At 42.2% G+C, this 18,509-nt stretch overlaps 1 protein-coding gene across 1 annotated transcript in view; it reads left to right on the forward strand.

Moving 5' to 3' along the window:
- The window catches only part of LOC112229117 (calmodulin regulator protein PCP4), a 36,932-nt gene extending 33,309 nt beyond the window's left edge, over positions 1 to 3,623 (forward strand). The window contains exon 3 of the mRNA XM_024395001.2: positions 2,461 to 3,623. Coding sequence (XP_024250769.2) covers positions 2,461 to 2,600 — 140 coding nt within the window. The 3' untranslated portion in view covers positions 2,601 to 3,623. The remainder of the gene's footprint in view (positions 1 to 2,460) is intronic.
- The last annotated feature ends 14,886 nt before the right edge of the window (positions 3,624 to 18,509 follow it).

Below are 18,509 nucleotides of genomic sequence, written 5' to 3' on the forward strand. Positions count from 1 at the left end.
TACGGCGCTCAGACGACAAATCAAGCCAAACAGATATCCGCCAGAAATAACATTATAAATATTCCATTACATTTGATGATCTTCATCAGAATGCACTCCCAGGAATTCCAGTTCCACAATAAATGTTTGATTTGTTCGATAAAGTTCATCTTTATCTCCAAATACCGCCTTGTTGTTCGCGCGTTCAGCCCAGTAATCCAAATTCATGACGCACGAGCAGACAAAGTCAAAAAGTTTGTCTGCTCGTGGGCACGCTTTTCATCCAAATGTGAAAATGCTGCCCCCTATCCCAAACAGGTTTTAACAAACCTCCAAACAAGCTTAAAGGCCATACAACACTCCTTCCGTGGCCTCCAACTGCTCTTAAATGCAAGTAAAACTAAATGCATGCTTTTCAACTGACCACTGCCCGCACCTTCTAGCATCACTACTTTGGACGGTGCTGACTTAGAATATGTGGACATCTACAAATACTTAGGTGTCTTGTTAGACTGTAAACGCTCCTTCCAGACTCACATTAAGCATCTCCAATCCAATCCAAAACTAAATCTAGAATCTGCTTCCTATTTCGTAAAACTGACTATCCTACCGGTCCTTGACTTTGGCAAGGTCATTTACAAAATAGCCTCTACTCAGTAAATTGGATGCAGTCTATCACAGTGCCATTCGTTTTGTCACCAAAGCCCCATATACTACCACCTGTATGCTCTCATTGGCTGGCCCTCGCTTCATATTCGTCGCCAAACCCACTGGCACAAGGTCATCTATAAGTCTTTGCTAGGTAAAGCCCCGCCTTATCTCAGCTCACTGGTCACCATAGCAACACCCACCCATGGCACGCGCTCCAGCAGGTATATTTCCCTGGTCACTCCCAAAGCCAATTACTCCTTTGGCTATCTTTCATTCCAGTTCTCTGCTGCCAATGACTGGAACGAATTGCAAAAATCGCTGAAGCTGGAGACTCATATCTTTTTCACTTACTATAAGCATTAGTTGTCAGGGCAGCTTACAGATCATTGCACCTGTACATAGCCCACCCAACTACCTCATCCCCACATTGTTATATATTTTTTGCCCTACTTGAACATTCATCTTCTGCACATCTATCACTCCAGTGTTTAATTGCTAAATTGTAATTATTTTGCCACTATGGCCTATTTATTGCTTTACCTCCCTAATCTCACTTCCTTTGCACACACTGTATATAGACTTTTCTATTGTGTATTGACTGTACGTTTGTTTATTCCATGTGTAACTCTGTTTTGTTGTCCGTGTTGCACTGCTTTGCTTTATCTTGGCCAGGTCGCAGTTGTAAATGAGAACTTGTTCTCAACTGGCCTACCTGGTTAAATAAAGGTGAAATAAATAATTAAAAATACCCTCCTGTTCTCCCTGTTCACCCACGGCTGCGTGGCCAAGCACGACTCTAACACCATAATTAAGTTTGCTGATGACACAACAGTGGTAGGCCTGGCCAACGACAATGATGAGTCAGCCTATAGGGAGGAGGTCAGAGACCTGGCAGTGTGGTGCCAGGACAACAACCTCTCCCTCAATGTGAGCAAGACAAAGGAGCTGATCATGGACTATTGGAAAAGGAGGGCCAAACAGGCCCCTGTTAACATCGACGGGGCTGAAGTGGAGCGGGTCGAGAGTTTCAAGATTCTTGATGTCCACATCACCAACAAACTGTCATGGTCCAAATACTGCAAGACAGTTGTAAAGAGGGCACAACAACACATTTTCCCCCGCAAGATTTGGCATGGGTCGCCATATCCTCAAAGTTCTACAGCTGCACCATCGAAAGCATCCTGGCCGGTTCCACACTGCCTGGTATGTTAACTGCTCGGCATCTGACTGTAAGGCGCTACAGAGGGTAGCTCGTACGGCCCAGTACACCACTGCTGCCAAGCTTCCTGACATCCAGGACCTATATACTAGGCAGTGTCAGAGGAAGGCACAAAAAATTGTCAAAGACTCCAGTCACCCAAGTCATTGACTGTTCTCTCTGCTACAGCACGGCAAGCAGTACCAGAGCACCAAGTCTAGTACCAAAAGGCTCCTTAACAGCTTCTAACCCCAAGCGATAAGACTGCTGAACAATTAATCAAATGGCTACCCAGACTATTTACATTGACCCTCCCTCCTTGTTTTTACACTGCTGTTCATTATCTATACATTGTCACTATACAAATTACCTTGACTCAGTACCGGTACCCCCTATATATAGCTTCATAATTGTTATGTAATTCTCTTGTGTTCATTTAAAAAAAAACTTTAGTTTATCTAGTAAATATTTTCTTAACTCTATTTCTTGAACTGCATTGTTGATTAAGGGCTTGTAAGTAAGCATTTCACAGTAAGGTTTACACCTGTTGTATTCGGAGCATGTGACAATACAATTTTATTTTAATTGATTTTCTGTTGTAGTCACTCACCATCTCTCCTGCCTTCCTACAGATGACTCCAAGAAGGATGCTCCTGAGGAGGACTTTGCGGACATCGACATGAAGGCCCCTGAGACGGAGAAGGCTGCTGTGGCGATCCAATCACAGTTCAGGAAGTTCCAGAGCAAGAAGAAGCAGGAAGTGAAGTCCTAGAGTGGGCAGGACAGGGCCAGGCAGCTCTGTCTCCTATAAGCTGGGACTGCACCAATTGGGGGCTTGGTCTTGCATGTCAATCAAACCACACTGTTATGGACTCAACGGCGGGAGGGGGGGGATTAAAGAATCAAGGGATCACTGATATCTTTGTGAAATTATTATGTGTAACTTATTATTAATTGCTGTGTCCATAAATTATGATTAAGTTCTGGATATATCTTGATCTTTCCTATGATTTTGCTTTTTTTGTGTTTTATTGATAATGTTATACTCTCTATATTGTCCAGTTGCTGTTGCAGTCCAAACCCTTAGTATTACTCTCATGTCTCATGTCATGTATGCTATAATATACACATTTGAATAGTAAAAAGCTGCTTAATAAGTAGGTTCGCTCGTAAAGCAATTAAGGAACTGGAACTAGGGTTTTACGACCCTCAGGTGGAACATGTATTCGTGATGATTGATCGTCAGATTCCAGTCATGATTGCATTGGTATTCTTTTCAGCTATGGCATCATAAATCGAAATATTTTATTATCCTAGGAGGTCTGTTAGTGGAGTTTACCTCTCACTGTGAAGTGTTTCCAGGCAATACAGCTTGTTTTGTTTGATCCCTCCCAGCTAGCGCCGTGCCAATTGTCTTTCATACCTTATGACTGAAGCATTTAGAATTGAATCAATGGGTCTAATTTTATTTCCAATGTCTCTATCTCTCTGCAACTTGGCAACTAAATCTAGGGCTTATTCCATTATTCATGTGAAAATTGTGGATCTTTTCTTTCTTCCTTGCTTCCCTTTAACATCAACATCAATAGAAGAAAAAAAATTCTGGTTTTGACTTTTATTTTTTACAATTGTTGGTTTTGATTGTGTTTCTATTGATCTTGTGATTTAAATCCCCATTGTTTCCTTTGAAGTCATTGCTCAAAACCAAATGAGTAGAATATACTGTACAATACCATCATCCTTCAGTAGACACCTTCAAATAATATATACTTAATAAATATCCCAAAGAGGTAAACATTGTGTCAGAAGTTATTTCTTAATATTGTGTTCATTTATGGTCCCATATTGACATGTTATTAATTATTTTTATGTTTGATTATGTGGTGTCTGGCAGTTTTTGGGATCACTCGGTTGTAGAATAAATTATTTTCAATATGTCCTTATGGTAAGATAAGATAATATAAGATGAGATGCATGTTTTAAATTATTTAGGACCTTACATAAATTAAAATTACTTTTAAAGTACACTATATACAGAGCATTTGGAAAGTATTCACACCTCATCACTTGTTCCGCATTTTGTTACATTACAGCCTTATTCTAAAATAGTTTTTTTCCAATCCAGACACAATACCCCATCAAAACAAAAACAGATTTTTAGAAATTAGTGCAAAGAAAATAAAAAATATAATATAAACTTAAATATTACATTTATGTAAGTATTCAGACCCTTTACTCAGTACTTTGTTGAAGCACATTTGGCAGCGATTACAGCCTTGAGTGTTCTTTGGTATGACGCTACAAGATTGGCACACCTGTATTTGGGGAGTTTCTCCCATTCTCTGCAGATCCTCTCAATCTCTGTCAGGTTGGATGGGGAGCGTCGCTGCACAGCCATTTTCAGGTCTCTCCAGAGATGTTCGATCGGCTTCAAGTCTGGGCTCTGGCTGGGACATTCAGAGACTTGTCCCAAAGCCATTCCTGTGTTGTCTTCACTGTGTGCTTAGGGTTGTTGTCCTGTTGGAAGGTGAACCTTCACCCCAGTTTGAGGTCCTGAGTGCTCTGGAGCAGGTTTTCATCAAAGATCTCTCTGTACTTTGCGCCGTTCATCTTCCCTCGATCCTGATCCTTTTCGCAAACTCCAAACGGGCTGTCATGTGCTAATTACTGAGGAGTGGCTTCCTTCTGGTCGCTCTACCATATTGGCCTGATTGGTGAGCTCTATGGACAATTATTTCAACATCATCTTTTGATTTTTGCTCGGACATGCATTGTCAACTGTTGGACCTAATATTAACAGGTGGACTCCAAGGAAGTTGAATAAACATCTCAAGGATGAACAATTGGAACAGGATGCACCTGAGCTCAATTCCGAGTCTCATAGCAAAGGGTCTGAATACTTATGTAAATAAGGTATTTCAGTTATTTATTTGTAATACATTTGCTAACCTTTCAAACATTTTTTTATTTAATCAATTTTAGAATAAGGGTGTAACATAACAAAATTTGGAAAAAGTGAAGGGGTCTGAATACTTTCTGAAGTATGTGGACATCCCTTCAAATTAGCTGGTTCAGCTGTTTCTACCACACCCTTTGCTGGCAGGTTTATAAAATAAAGCACACAGCCATGACATCTTCATAGACAGACATTGGCAGTAGAATGGCCTTACTGAACAGCTCAATGACTTTCAACGTAGCGCAGTCATAGGATGCCAACATTCCAACAAGTCATTTAGTCAAATTTCTGCCCTGCTAAAGCTGCCCCAGTCAACTGTAAGTGCTGTTATTGTGAAGTTGAAACGTCTAGGAACAACAACGGCTCAGCCATGAAGCTCTTAGAATGGGCCTGCCTAGTGCTGATGCGTGTAGCTTGTAAAAATCGCCTCTACACGGTTGCAACACCGAGTTCCAAACTACCTCTGGAAGCAACATCAGCACAAGAACTGTTCATCAGGAGCTTCATGAAATGGGTTTCCATGGCCAAGCAGCCGTACAAAAGTATAAGATCACCATGCGCAATGCCATGCGTCGGTTGGGGTGGTGGAAAGCTCACCGCCATTGGACTCTGGAGCAGTGGAAACTCGTACTCTGGAGTGATGAATCACGCTTCACCATCTGGCAGTCCGACGGACAATCTGGGTTTGGCGGATGGCAGGAGAACGCTAACTGCTGAAAGCATAGTTGCGCCTGTAAAGTTTGGTGGATGATTAATAATGGTCTGGGGCTGTTTTTCATGGTTCGGTAGAGGCCCCTTAGTTCCAGTAAAGGGAATTCTTAATGCTATAGCATACAATGACATTCTAGACAATTCTGTGCTTCCCACTTTGTGGCAACAGTTTGGGGAAGGCCCTTTCCTGTTTCAGCATGATAATGCCCCCTTGCACAAAGCGAGGTCCATACAGAAATTGTTTGTTGAGATTAGTGTGGAATATCTTGACTGGCCGGCACAGAGCCCTGACCTCAACCCCATCGAACACCTTTAGGATGAATTTGAACACAGAGTGCAAGCCAGGCCTAATTGCCCAACATCAGCGCCCGACCTCACTAATGCTCTTGTGGCTGAATGAAAGCAATACCCCGCAGCAATGTTCCAACATCTAGTGGAAATCCTTCCCAGAACAGTGGAGGTTGTTATAGTAGCAAGTGCCAATGATTTTGTAATGAGATGTTGAACGAGAAGGTGTCAGCATATTTTTGGTCGTGTAGTGTATCTTAAAAACAAAACTATATCATATTGGACTTGGGATAGGCAGAAAGTGTTGAGAGATGAAGTCAGCTTGATAGGTAAGGTGTGTGCATGGACAGTTAACTTTTTGATGCTAAATGTCATTACACTGAAGGCTTCTAGGATTACTTAGATTGATATTTATTTCTGAGCTTGCAAAAAAATCAGAGTCTGAACTTGACTGCATTGATCGATCTAGGGGATTTACTAGATGGCTTTAAAGCCAATAATGATGCAGTAGTCAATTGAGACCATTTAATCCCTCCCTGCATTGAAAACTTGCTGATCAAATGCCTTTAAACATACAATGGATATGCCTACGTAATGGGATTCTCAAACTTTTCCCATACACCTCAATATCTCTTACACAGTATGGTCTCCATGCCAAACTCACACCAATAACCTGTTATCAATAACAGTGGATTTTGGTTTTGCGATCTGTGTGATATGTTCCTATTATATCCATGGATGGATAGAATAGGAACAAGAGTGTACACATTGACCCAATTCCCTAATTAGAGCAAATAGTTTATAGAACTGTAAAAAATGTGGTTTCGTCAGTAACATCGAGGCCATCAGCAGCAATACACATAACACTTCCATCCTAGGACAAGACAACTTCTGTGAGAGCTGACGCTAAGGGGAGGAAGTTGCCATTCTGGCTGGAAAAAAGGAACAGAAACAACTTTCCATGAAAACCAAATCATGTCTTATCTATGAAATGCTTGTGTCTCAGGTATCACCTCATTTATCATCTGATTTACTTAACAAAAGTAACTAAATCCACGCCGGAGGAGAAGGCTGACGTCTTACGTGCTCCTAACCAACTGTGCTGTTTTGTTCGTTTTTTTGCATTGTTTGTAACTTATTTTGTAACCTATTTTGTACATAATGTTGCTGCTAGTCTCTTATGACCGAAAATAACTTCTGGGCATCAGAACAGCGATTACTCACCTCGAACTAGAAGAAGCTTTTTCCTTTAACGAGTCCGACGCGAAGGATATACTGCTTTCTCGGGAACCAGCACAAATCCTTGTTATTTGCGTGAAGAAAAGACTTAGAAAAAGGGGGCGGAGCTCGGGCTTCCTTCTGAGAATTCGTAGGCGAGCGAGTAAACCCCCACTGCCATTCGTTCTATTGGCCAACATTCAATCATAGGAAAATAAAATCGATGACCTATGATCAAGATTATCCTACCAACAGGACATTAAAAACTGTAAAATTCACTGAGTCGACAACACAGATAAAATAGAGCTGGCGGGACTTTCCATGAACCGGCAGGACAGTGAAGCTACGTCTGGTAAGACGAGGGACGGGTGTGTGTGTCTATTTGTCAATAACAGCTGGTGCGTAATGTCTAATATTAAAGAAGTCTTGAGGTATTGCTCACCTGAGGTAGAGTACCTTATGATAAGCTGTAGACCGCACTATCTACCAAGAGAGTTCTCATCTATATTATTCGTAGCCGTCTATTTACCACCCCAAACCGATGCTGGCACTAAGACCGCACTCAACCAACTGTATAAGGCCATAAGCAAACAAGAAAATGCTCATCCAGAAGCGACGCTCCAAGTGGCCGGGAACTTTAAAGCAGGCTAACTTAAATCTGTTTTACCTAATTTCTACCATCATGTCACATGTGCAAGCAGAGGGAAAAAGCTCTAGACCAACTTTACTCCACACATAGATGCATACAAAGCTCTCCCCGCCCTCCATTTGGCAAATCTGACCATAATTCTATCCTCTGATTCCTGCTTACAAGCAAACACTAAAGCATGAAGTTCCAGTGACTCGCTCAATACGGAAGTGGTCAGATGCTACAGGACTGTTTTGCTAGTACAGACTGGAATATGTTCCGGGATTCATCCAATGGCATTGAGGAGTATACCACCTCAGTCATCAGCTTCATCAATAAGTGCACCGATGACGTCGTCCCCACAGTGACCATAAGTACATATCCCAACCAGGAGCCTTTGGTTTACAGGCAACGTCCGCATCGAGCAAAAGGCTAGAGCTGCCACTTTCAAGGAGCGGGACACTAATCCAGTTCTTATAAGAAATCCAGCTATGTCCTCAGGTGAACCATCAAACAAGCAAAGCGTCAATACAGGATTAAGATTGAATCCTACTACACCAGCTCTGACACTCGTCGGGTGTGGCAGGGCTTGAAAACTATTACAGACTACAAAGGGAAACCCAGACGCGAGTTGTCCAGTGATGCGCCCCTACCAGATGAGCGAAAATACTTTTTATGCTCGCTTCGAGGCAAGAAACACTGAAGCATGCGTGAGAACACCAGCTGTTCTGGGCGACAGTGTGATTACGCTCTCGGAAGCCGATGTAAGCAAGACTACCAGGACGTGTATGCAAAGCATGCGCGGACCAATTGGTAAGTGTCTTCACTGACACTCCCTGACCGAGTCTGTAATACTTATATGTTTCAAGCAGACCACCATAGTCCCTGTGCCCAAGGAAGTGAAGTTAACCTGCCTAAATGATTACCACCCCGTAGCCCTCACGTTGGTAGCCATGAAGTACTTTGAAAGGCTGGTCATGGCTCACATCAACAGCATCCTCCCAGATACTCTAGACCCACTCCGTTTCGCATACCGCCCCAACAGATCCACAGATGACGCAATCTCAATTTCACTCCACACGGCCCTTTCCCACCTGGACAAAAGGAACACCTACGTGAGAATGCTGTTCATTGACTTCAGCTCAACGTTCAACACCACAAAACTCATCATGAAGCTAAGGACCCTGGGACTAACCACCTCCCGCTGCAACTGTTTGCTCAACTAAAAGTTAGAGGTAATTTGTGGTTTAGTACAGTACCCTGCGTCACTACTTCATTGCTCCAGACCAGAGCAAGGGGGAATAAGAGCACTGATTATGCTTTTGGGTCCCAAGCGCTACTGTATCTCTAACTGACACTTATTTATTTTTTACTACTCGTCAGTATTACTTCTAAAACTGTTGTTACACTAAGGTTTTTAGTCTAAGAGAAACTTAAGACTACAATTAGGGTGTGGAAATGTTAGGATTATTTTTGCTCTTACTGTTGTACTGTAGCCTGCTTCCAACTAGTCACATTGTACAGCGCCAGAGAGGCCCAGCGGTCTGAGACACTGCATTGCAGTGCAAACTGTGTTGCTACAGATGCTGATTTAATACCCGTGCTGGCTGCGACCAGGAGACCCATGAGGTGATGGTAGGCTTTTGATTTCTCTCCCTCTTCTCTCTTCTCTTACATATTAGTAACAATGTCTCATCCCATGTTCAAGAATGGCCTTTTTCCCGCTCACTTTACATTATTTGAAAACTAAATCATCTCCAAAATATGATTATTTTTTAACACAAAGCTATTATTATTATTATGAATTCATTTAGAATCATATACAAGCCCCTTAGATACTCTCACAGATATATTATTAACTCTGTTTTTCACAAGTGTAGCTGGCTGTGAATTCTGCAAACAACATTTCTAGCAGAACAATATATATTGGTCACATTGGTCTTGGCTCCCGAGTGGAGCTCAATGGGATTACCTTGCAGAGCTACATGGAGATGGGAGGAGGAGGAAGGGGACCCGCCCCACTGGTTGGCACAGAGCACCACTTTAAGGGGCATTGCATTAATAATGGTACTGACTAGGGAAACGTTCCCGCTGTTCTTAGTGCCTGTCTTCACGTTCAATCTAAAACAATGTAACTAATAATGGCATGAAAAATGCCCCTTAGATATGAATTTGGAGGGCAGATATTTTTAAATATTAAAGCGTTAGACCTCTCACTATGTAACGATTCTCGTCCGATGAGGAATATGAAGGATCGGACCAAAATTCAGCATGGTACGTGTCCATGTTAACTTTATTAATATGAACACAAAATCACAAAGGTGAAACAACGAAAAAAACGAAACAGTCCTATCATGTGACAAAACAGGAAATAACTACCCACAAACACAGGTGGGAACAGGCTACCTAAGTATGGTTCTCAATCAGAGACAACAATAGACAGCTGCCTCTGATTGGGAACCATACCAGGCCAAACACAGAAATACAAATCATAGAACAAAAACATAGAATGCCCACCCCAACTCACGCCCTGACCAAACCAAAAATAGAGACATAAAAAAAGGAACTAAGGTCAGAACGTGACACACTAAAGGCGTCAGTCAAAAGTGATTCTTAAATCTGAACTGGATTTAACGAAAAATTACATGAAAAGCGCACATTTGTAAATCTCAAACTCTAAAAGTAATTGGAAAGGTAGATACAAATTATTTGTGTCATTGGGGTTACAATAAAGAATGCAAACAGGATGTAAACAATATGCTGTGTTTTTATTTACAGTAGTAATGGACAGCTGGAGGCATTTTGAAAACACAAGCGTACTGTAGTACTGCAGCAGGTGTAGCCCTATAGTATTAGACTCTTTATAGCCCGACTATTGTAGGTGTGAACATCCTCATACTTGCAATGTATTCGATGCTTAAGTAATCTAAAGTGTTACACTTCTAACTCAAAACAGCAGAACAGTATTTCTTCATCAACATCCTTATGCTTTTGTTAATAAAATATTGAGTAAAAAGACATTCAATTTGCAGATGTTATTTAAAGAACATTTTAGTTGCACTTCCACCCAGCTCCACGGCCACGGGTAAAAACCTTGCTGTATTTGTTGCATTGTTGTATCGTCAATTTCTCTAGCCAAAACATCTTGATGGCCTTGACCAGTTCATCTTTTCTAGTAGGCTTGGCAGAGTTATGGATTAATATTTTCAGCTGATGCCAAACAAGTTCGATCAGGTTTAAATCAGGAGACCTACATGTAGAGATTTAAAAAACATTTTTAGATAGAGAGTAGGCCTACCGTAGGTGTTGTAGGTATTTATTGATTTATTTTTATTGAACCTTTATTTTACTACATAAAGGTCTACTTACTCTGCTGGTGTCTTGGCCCAGTGTATGCCCTCATTTGCATTTCAAACCTGGGGGGAAATGTGTTTTGGGTCATTGTCTGCATTTGGAGAATTATTTTATTTTTTTTGCCTAACAGCCAACATTAGGTACAATACTAGAAATATACATGTAAATAGGCCTAAACATAACAACATTTTGCTAGAGTGCCTTCCAAAAGTATTCACCCTCCTTGGTGTATTTCCAATTTAGTTTCATGACAACCTGCAATTTAAATAGATTTTATTTAGATTTAATGTATACTTATGGCCTATTGTAATGGACATACACAAAATAGTCCAACCCAATCAGGGTTGGGTTATAAAAAATATCTGTAACTTTGAACATCCCACGGAGCAACATTAAATCCATTATTAAAAAATGGAAAGAATATGGCACCATAACAAACCTGCCTAGAGAGGGCCGCCCACCAAAACTCACAAACCAGACAAGGAGGGCATTAATCAGAGTGACAACAAAGAGACCAAAGATAACCCTGAAGGAGCTGCAAAGCTCCACAGCGGAGATTGGAGAATCTGTCCATAGGACCACTTTAAGCCGTACACTCTACAGAGCTGGGCTTTACGGAAGAATGGCCAGATAAAAATAGGCAAACATGTTTGGTGTTCGCCAAAAGGCATGGTTGAGACTTTGGGGAAACATGGAAGAAGGTACTCTGGTCAGATGAGATTAATATTGAGCTTTTTGGCCATCAAGGAAAACGCTACGTCTGGCGTAAACCCAACACCTCTCATCACCCCAAGGTCACCATCCCCACAGTGAAGCATCATGCTGTGGGGATGTTTGGGACTGGGCAACTGGTCAAAATTGAAGGAATGATGGATGGCACTAAATACAGGGAAATTCTTGAGGGAAACCTGTTTCAGTCTTCCTTAGATTTGAGACTGGAGGTTCACCTTCCAGCAAGTCAATGACCCTAAGCATACTGCTAAAGCAACACTTGAGTGGTTTAAAGGGAAATATTTAAATGTCTTGGAATGGCCTAGTCAAAGCCCAGACCTCAATCCAATTGAGAATCTGTGGTATGACTTAAAGACACCAGCGGACACCAGCGGAACCCATCCGACTTGAAGGAGATGGAGCAGTTTTGCCTTGAAGAACGGGCCAAAAACCCAGAGGCTAGATGTGCCAAGCTTATAGAGACATACCCCAAGAGACTTGCAGCTGTAGTTGCTGCAAAAGGTGTCTCTACAAAGTATTGACTTTGGGGGGTTGAATAGTTATGCACGCTCAAGTTTTGTGTTTTTTGCATCTTCAAAATGGTAGCCATGTTGTGTAATTCCAGGGTGTAAGGCAACAAAATAGGAAAAATGCTAAGGGGGTGAATACTTTCGCAAGCCACTGTATAATCCTACCTTGAAAGAAACAAACAAACTCCCAAAAACACCTCTCTGACATAGGGTCCAGCATATCTCTTGATGATTTCTTCCTCAAATAATTCACGAGCCACGATACCTAAAAATGGAGGCAACAGTGATTTATTTAAGCATATTTTTTTAGCATCATTAGGCCTACTTTATAGTATTGTCGCCTACTGTGCCTGTTCATTTTCCTGGGCTTTCGCGTTCGGCGTAGCACAGGCATTTGATGATTGTGTTTGCGAATAGCACTGTCCGTGGCCAAAATCCCCAAGTCTACAAGTATTTTCGAAATGTCTCCAGTAGATTTTCTGTTCCTCCTGAAAGCCCTAATCTTCACACTTAAATTAATAGAGATCCTGGTTGTGGTGCTGCAGTATGTTGTTACAGCATAATCAAATTCAGGACAATCGGCGATCTGCTGTATACTTATGGCCTATTGTAAGCACTTTCAGTTTAACCCACCAGAAAAGACAGAACAAAAATAATCCAACAAATATTGTAGTTAAACTCAAATATCCTAATTGATAAAAAAAATATATATATATTTGGAACATTAATCATGTAGAAGGGGGAAATGTATTATTATTATTATGTATCACATCCAACCGTGATTGGTAGTCCCATAGGACAACGCAAAATTGGCCCACCGTTTCTCTCCCTTTAAAAACAGAAATAAATGTGTTTGCCTTTATTAAGATTACAATCACTCACTTTTGTTTTTTTGAAAACAAAATAATCTCCAAAATATCGTTATATATAATCAAGTTGATGGTAACGTCATATATCCCGGCACCTACATAAAGCTGAGTGACTGATTCATTCATGGCTTTGGATCTACATTCTTTCTGATAGTCTTTAAAAAAATAAATGTTTGGTTATCCTGACCTGGACACCATGTACAGTGTTATAATAGCCCATTATGGGCTATTAGCAGGACAATATACAGTTGAAGTTGGAAGTTTACATACACTTAGGTTGGAGTCATTAAAACTCATTTTTCAACCACTCCACAATTTCTTGTTAACAAACTATAGTTTTGGCAAGTAGGTTAGGACATCTACTTTGTGCATGGCACATGTCATTTTTACAACAATTTTTTACAGACAGATTATTTCACTTATAATTCACAGTATCACAATTCCAGTGGGTCAGAAGTTTACATACACTAAGTTCACTGTGGCTTTAAACAGCTTAGAAAATTCCAGAATATGATGTCATGGCTTCAAAAGCTTCTGATGACATAAATGACATAATTTGAGTCAACTGGAAGTGTAACTGTGGATGTATTTCAAGGCCTACCTTCAAACTCAGTGCCTCTTTGCTTGACATCATGGGAAAATCAAAAGAAATCAGCCAAGACCTCAGACAGAAAAGCCTGGTTCATCCTTGGGAGCAATTTCCAAACGCCTGAAGGTACCAGGTTCATCTGTACAAACAACAGTACGCAAGTATAAACACCATGGGACCACGCAGCTGTCATACCGCTCAGGAAGCAGACGTGTTCTGTCTCCTTGAGATGAACGTACTTTGGTGCGAAAAATGCAAATCAATCCCAGAACAACAGCAAAGGACCTTGTGAAGATGCTGGAGGAAACAGGTACAAAAGTATCTATATCCACAGTAAAACGAGTCCTACATCAACATAACCTGAAATCCCCTCAACAAGGAAGAAGCCACTGCTCCAAAACCTCATTACAAAGCCAGACTACGGTTTGCAACTGCACATGGGGACAAAGATGGTAATGTCCTCTGTTCTGATGAAACAAAAATAGAACTGTTTGGCCATAATGGCCATCGTTATGTTTGGAGGGAAAGGGGGCGGCTTGCAAGCCGAAGAACACCATCCCAACCGTGAAGCACGTGGGTGGCAGCATCATGTTTTGGGGGTGCTTTGCTGCAGGAGGGACTGGTGCACTTCACAAAATAGATGGCATCATGAGGCATAAAAATTATGTGGATATATTGAAGCAACATCTCAAGATATCAGTCAGGAAGTTGAAGCTTGGTCGCATATGGGTCTTCCAAATGGACAATGAACCCAAGCATACTTCCAAAGTTGAAGCAAAATGGCTTAAGGACAACAAAATCAAGTTATTAAAGTGTCCATCACAAAGCTCTGACCTCAATCCGATAGAAATTTGTGGGCAGAACTGAAAAAGCTTGTGCGAGCAAGGATGCCTGCAAACCTGACTCAGTTACACCAGCTCTGTCAGGAGAAATGGGCAAAAATTCACCCAACTTATTGTGGGAAGCTTGTGGAAGGTTACCTAAAACGTTTGACCCAAGTTAAACAATTTAAAGGCAATGCTACCAAATACTAATTGAGTGTATGTAATCTTCTGACCCACTGGGAGTGTGATGAAAGAAATAAAAGCTCAAATAAATACTTCTCTCTACTATTATTGTGACATTTTACATTCTTAAAATAAAGTGGTGATCCTATCTGACCTAAGACAGGGAATTTTTTACTAAGATTACATGTCAGGAATTGTGAAAAACTGAGTTTAAATGTATTTGGCTAAGGTGTATGTAAACTACCGACTTCAACTGTATCTTTACCAACACCTCTCTGTACTTTGATACTTTGTGCAAAGCAATTGATCACCCCTAGTGGCGCAGCGGTCTAGGACACTGATGCTACAGATGCTTGTTCGATACCCGTGCTGGTTGCCACCGGAAGATCCATGAGGCGACTTTTAGTTTCTCCCGAAATAAATAATTCTAAATAACAAACTGACTTTATTTACAAATTAGTGAGAATGTCTCACCCCAAGTTCAAGAATGGCCTTTTCTTCGCTTGCTCTCGTTTAAATGAAAACTACATAATCTTCAAAATATTGATGTTTTTAAACAAAGCGATTATAATTATTATTATTCATTCATTTAGAATGATGTATTCTCAGATATTCTCACAGATCCTAACGAAAAAATGCCCCTTAGATTAGAATAGAATCCTCTAAATGTAATTATTGGCGGAGAGTCCCATCATTGAAAAAAATACTTTTAGATATACTGTAGGCCTAACGTAGGCAAAATGAGTCTCACTAGTGTTGGGTAATGTGCTGTTAAAAGTGGTGTAGGTCTTATTTATTTAAAAATCATATTGAAGTTAGAAGTAATAGGATTTGAAGCAATAACTATTTCAGCATTGTTTCGCGCTGCTCTGAGACAAGCATGGGGGACTGGTCTTGATAAATCCATTATATTTTTATTTTCTGTAATGGATCTCGTCCTCCTCTTCTGAGGAGGAGTAGCGAGAAGGATCGGAGGACCAATGCGCAGTGTGGTAACTGTCCATAAAGTTGAATCAAAATGAACACTGAAATACAAAACAATAAACGTGAATCAACGACACAAACGAAACAGGCCCGTGTGGCACAAACACTGACACGGAAAATAAACACCCACTACTCAAAAGTGAAACCAGGCTACCTAAGTATGATTCTCAATCAGGGACAACGATTGACAGCTGCCTCTGAATGAGAACCATACTAGGCCGAACACAGAAATCCAAAATTATAGAAAAACGAACATAGACAACTCACCCAACTCATGCCCTGACCATACTAAAACAAAGATATAATAACAGAACTCAGGTCACAACGTGACAGTACCCCCCCACCCAAAACCTAAACCTATAGGGGAGGGTCTGGGTGGGTGTCTGTCCGTGGTGATGGCTCTAGCGCGGGACGTGGAGCCCACTCCACCATAGTCCTTCTCCGCCTCTCTATTCGCCTCTGTGGTCTCTTAAGAGCGGCGATCCTCGCAGCCGACCTCGGACTGGGGACCACAGGTCCCGAATGGACGGGAGATTCCGGCAACGCCAGACAGACGGGAGATTCCGGCAACGCCAGACAGACGGGAGATTCCGGCAGCGCCAGATAGGCGGGAGACTCCGGCTGCACCGGAGTGAAGGACGACTCCGGCAACGCCGGACAGTCTGGAGACTCTGGCAGTGCCGGACAGGCGGGAGGCTCCGGCAGCGCTGGACAGGCGGGAGCACCTGTAGGGAGGAGACAGAGAGACAGCCTGGTGCGTGGGGCTGCCACAGGGCCCACCAGGCTGGGGAGACCTACAGGAGGCCTGGTGCATGGAGGAGGCACCGGATGGGACCAGGCTGTGGGGGAGCACTGGAGCTCTGGTGCGCAGCGTAGGCACCACTCCTCCAGGCTGGATGCCCACTTTAGCCCGGACCCTCCCGAGTGCAGGCACAGGTTGAAATGGGATGTGGGTAAGCACCCTTCAGCTCAATACCCACATTCGCCCAGCACGAGCGGAGCGCAGGCATAGAACGCACTGCACCCTCCCAGCACCTTGGAGACACAGCATGCAGCACCGGCGCAGGATACCCTGGACCGAAATGGCGTCCTGGACACCAAACACACTGGGCTGGCACAACACGCCCTGGCTGGATGCCTACTCTCGCATGGCACTTGCGGGGGGCTGGCCTATAGCACACTGGGCTATGAGCGCGTACAGGCGACACCATACGTTTGACCGCATAATACGGTGCCTGACCAGTACTGCGCTTCTTCCGATATGCACGAGGAGTAGGCTCAGGTCTCCAACCTGACTCTGCCCCACTACCCGTGTGCCCCCCACTAACATTTTTTGGGGGGCTGCCTCTCGTGCCTGTCGCGCTGCCGTGCTGCCTCCTCATATCAACGGCGCTCAGCTTTCGCTGCCTCCAGCTCTGCCTTGGGGCGGCGATATTCCCCAGCCTCTGCCCAGGGTCCCTTGCCGTCAAATATCTCCTCCCATGTCCAGGAGTCCGGAGATCACTGCTGCCCGCTACCATGCTGCTTGGTCCTTGGTTGGTGGGTGTTTCTGCAATGGATCTCGTCCTCCTCTCGTCCTCTCTCTTCTCACGAAAACCAGGCTACCTAAGTATGATTCTCAATCAGGGACACGATTGACAGCTGCCTCTGATTGAGAACCATACTTAGGTACCCTTTCCCCCACCTGTTTTGTGGGAAGTTAATTTTGACTCTGTTCAGGGCACATAGCCCAAAGCTTCACGGTTTGGTTTTGTTCTTTGTTTTGTAGGCGTCATTTTTAAATAAAGAAAATGTACGCTTACCATGCTGCACCTTGGTCCAATCCTTCAGCAAGCCGTGACATTTTCACTGAATCTCCGTTTGGATATTGGTTACACTACAATTAGGGTGTGGAAATGTTATGCCCCTTAGATATGAATTTAGAATCCTCCAATCCTCTTATGCTGTAGCCTACTCCCGACCATAACTTTGTACAGCGCCATATTTTCCGTTCCATCCTAACAGAAACCCTGAGGGTTTAGTTTTTCATGTTCCTTGGAATAGAAACATCAAATTAATTAAGCTACATTTCTTAAAATCAATCCCATATACTATGTTCTTACAAAAAAAGGTTTTAAATTCTATAGTAATGCCAATATGGAAGACTATCAAATGCTTCTCAAAGATGCCCTCTGATGGTCAAACTATCACTAACTTGCATTAATGGTAAAAATGGCTGACAATTAAATAACATGCCAGAGAATTCTGCAGCAACCCGCAAGTTGTGGTGCAGTATGACGCAACTTTTAAAGGAGGAAACACTGTACATGTACAAATTACCTTGACTAACCTGTACCCCTGCACATTGACTCGGTACCGGTACCCCCTGTATATAGCCCCATTATTGTTGTTTTATTGTGTTACTTTTTATTATTTTTTTACTTCAGTTTATTTGGTAAATATTTTCCTAATTCTTTTTTGAACTGCACTGTTGGTTAAGGGCTTGCAAGTAAGCATTTCACAGTAAGGTCTAAACATAAAGTTTGATTTGATTTGATTTGAAAAGGCACATCTCAATAAATGGTCCAGGTATCCTCATTGAAAAAGAGCTTAAAGAGGTGCCGGTTTAGATAATAGGTACAACTGTCCCAGAGTCCAGGTTAGAGGACATAAATGATCAGTAGGAGACAGGTACACAGTCCACACATTTATTACCAGATAACATTCCCACATAGACTGAAAACAGGAAGAGGATAATAACTGTTGTGTCTTTGGCTATGCCGGATTAAGTGATATGACATGCTATTCTATAAAATAATTGATCCATAATTAATATTACCTGATTGAGCTAATGTAA

This window comes from Oncorhynchus tshawytscha, linkage group LG30, assembly GCF_018296145.1.
Source record: "Oncorhynchus tshawytscha isolate Ot180627B linkage group LG30, Otsh_v2.0, whole genome shotgun sequence".
Classification (NCBI taxonomy): Eukaryota; Metazoa; Chordata; class Actinopteri; order Salmoniformes; family Salmonidae; genus Oncorhynchus; species Oncorhynchus tshawytscha.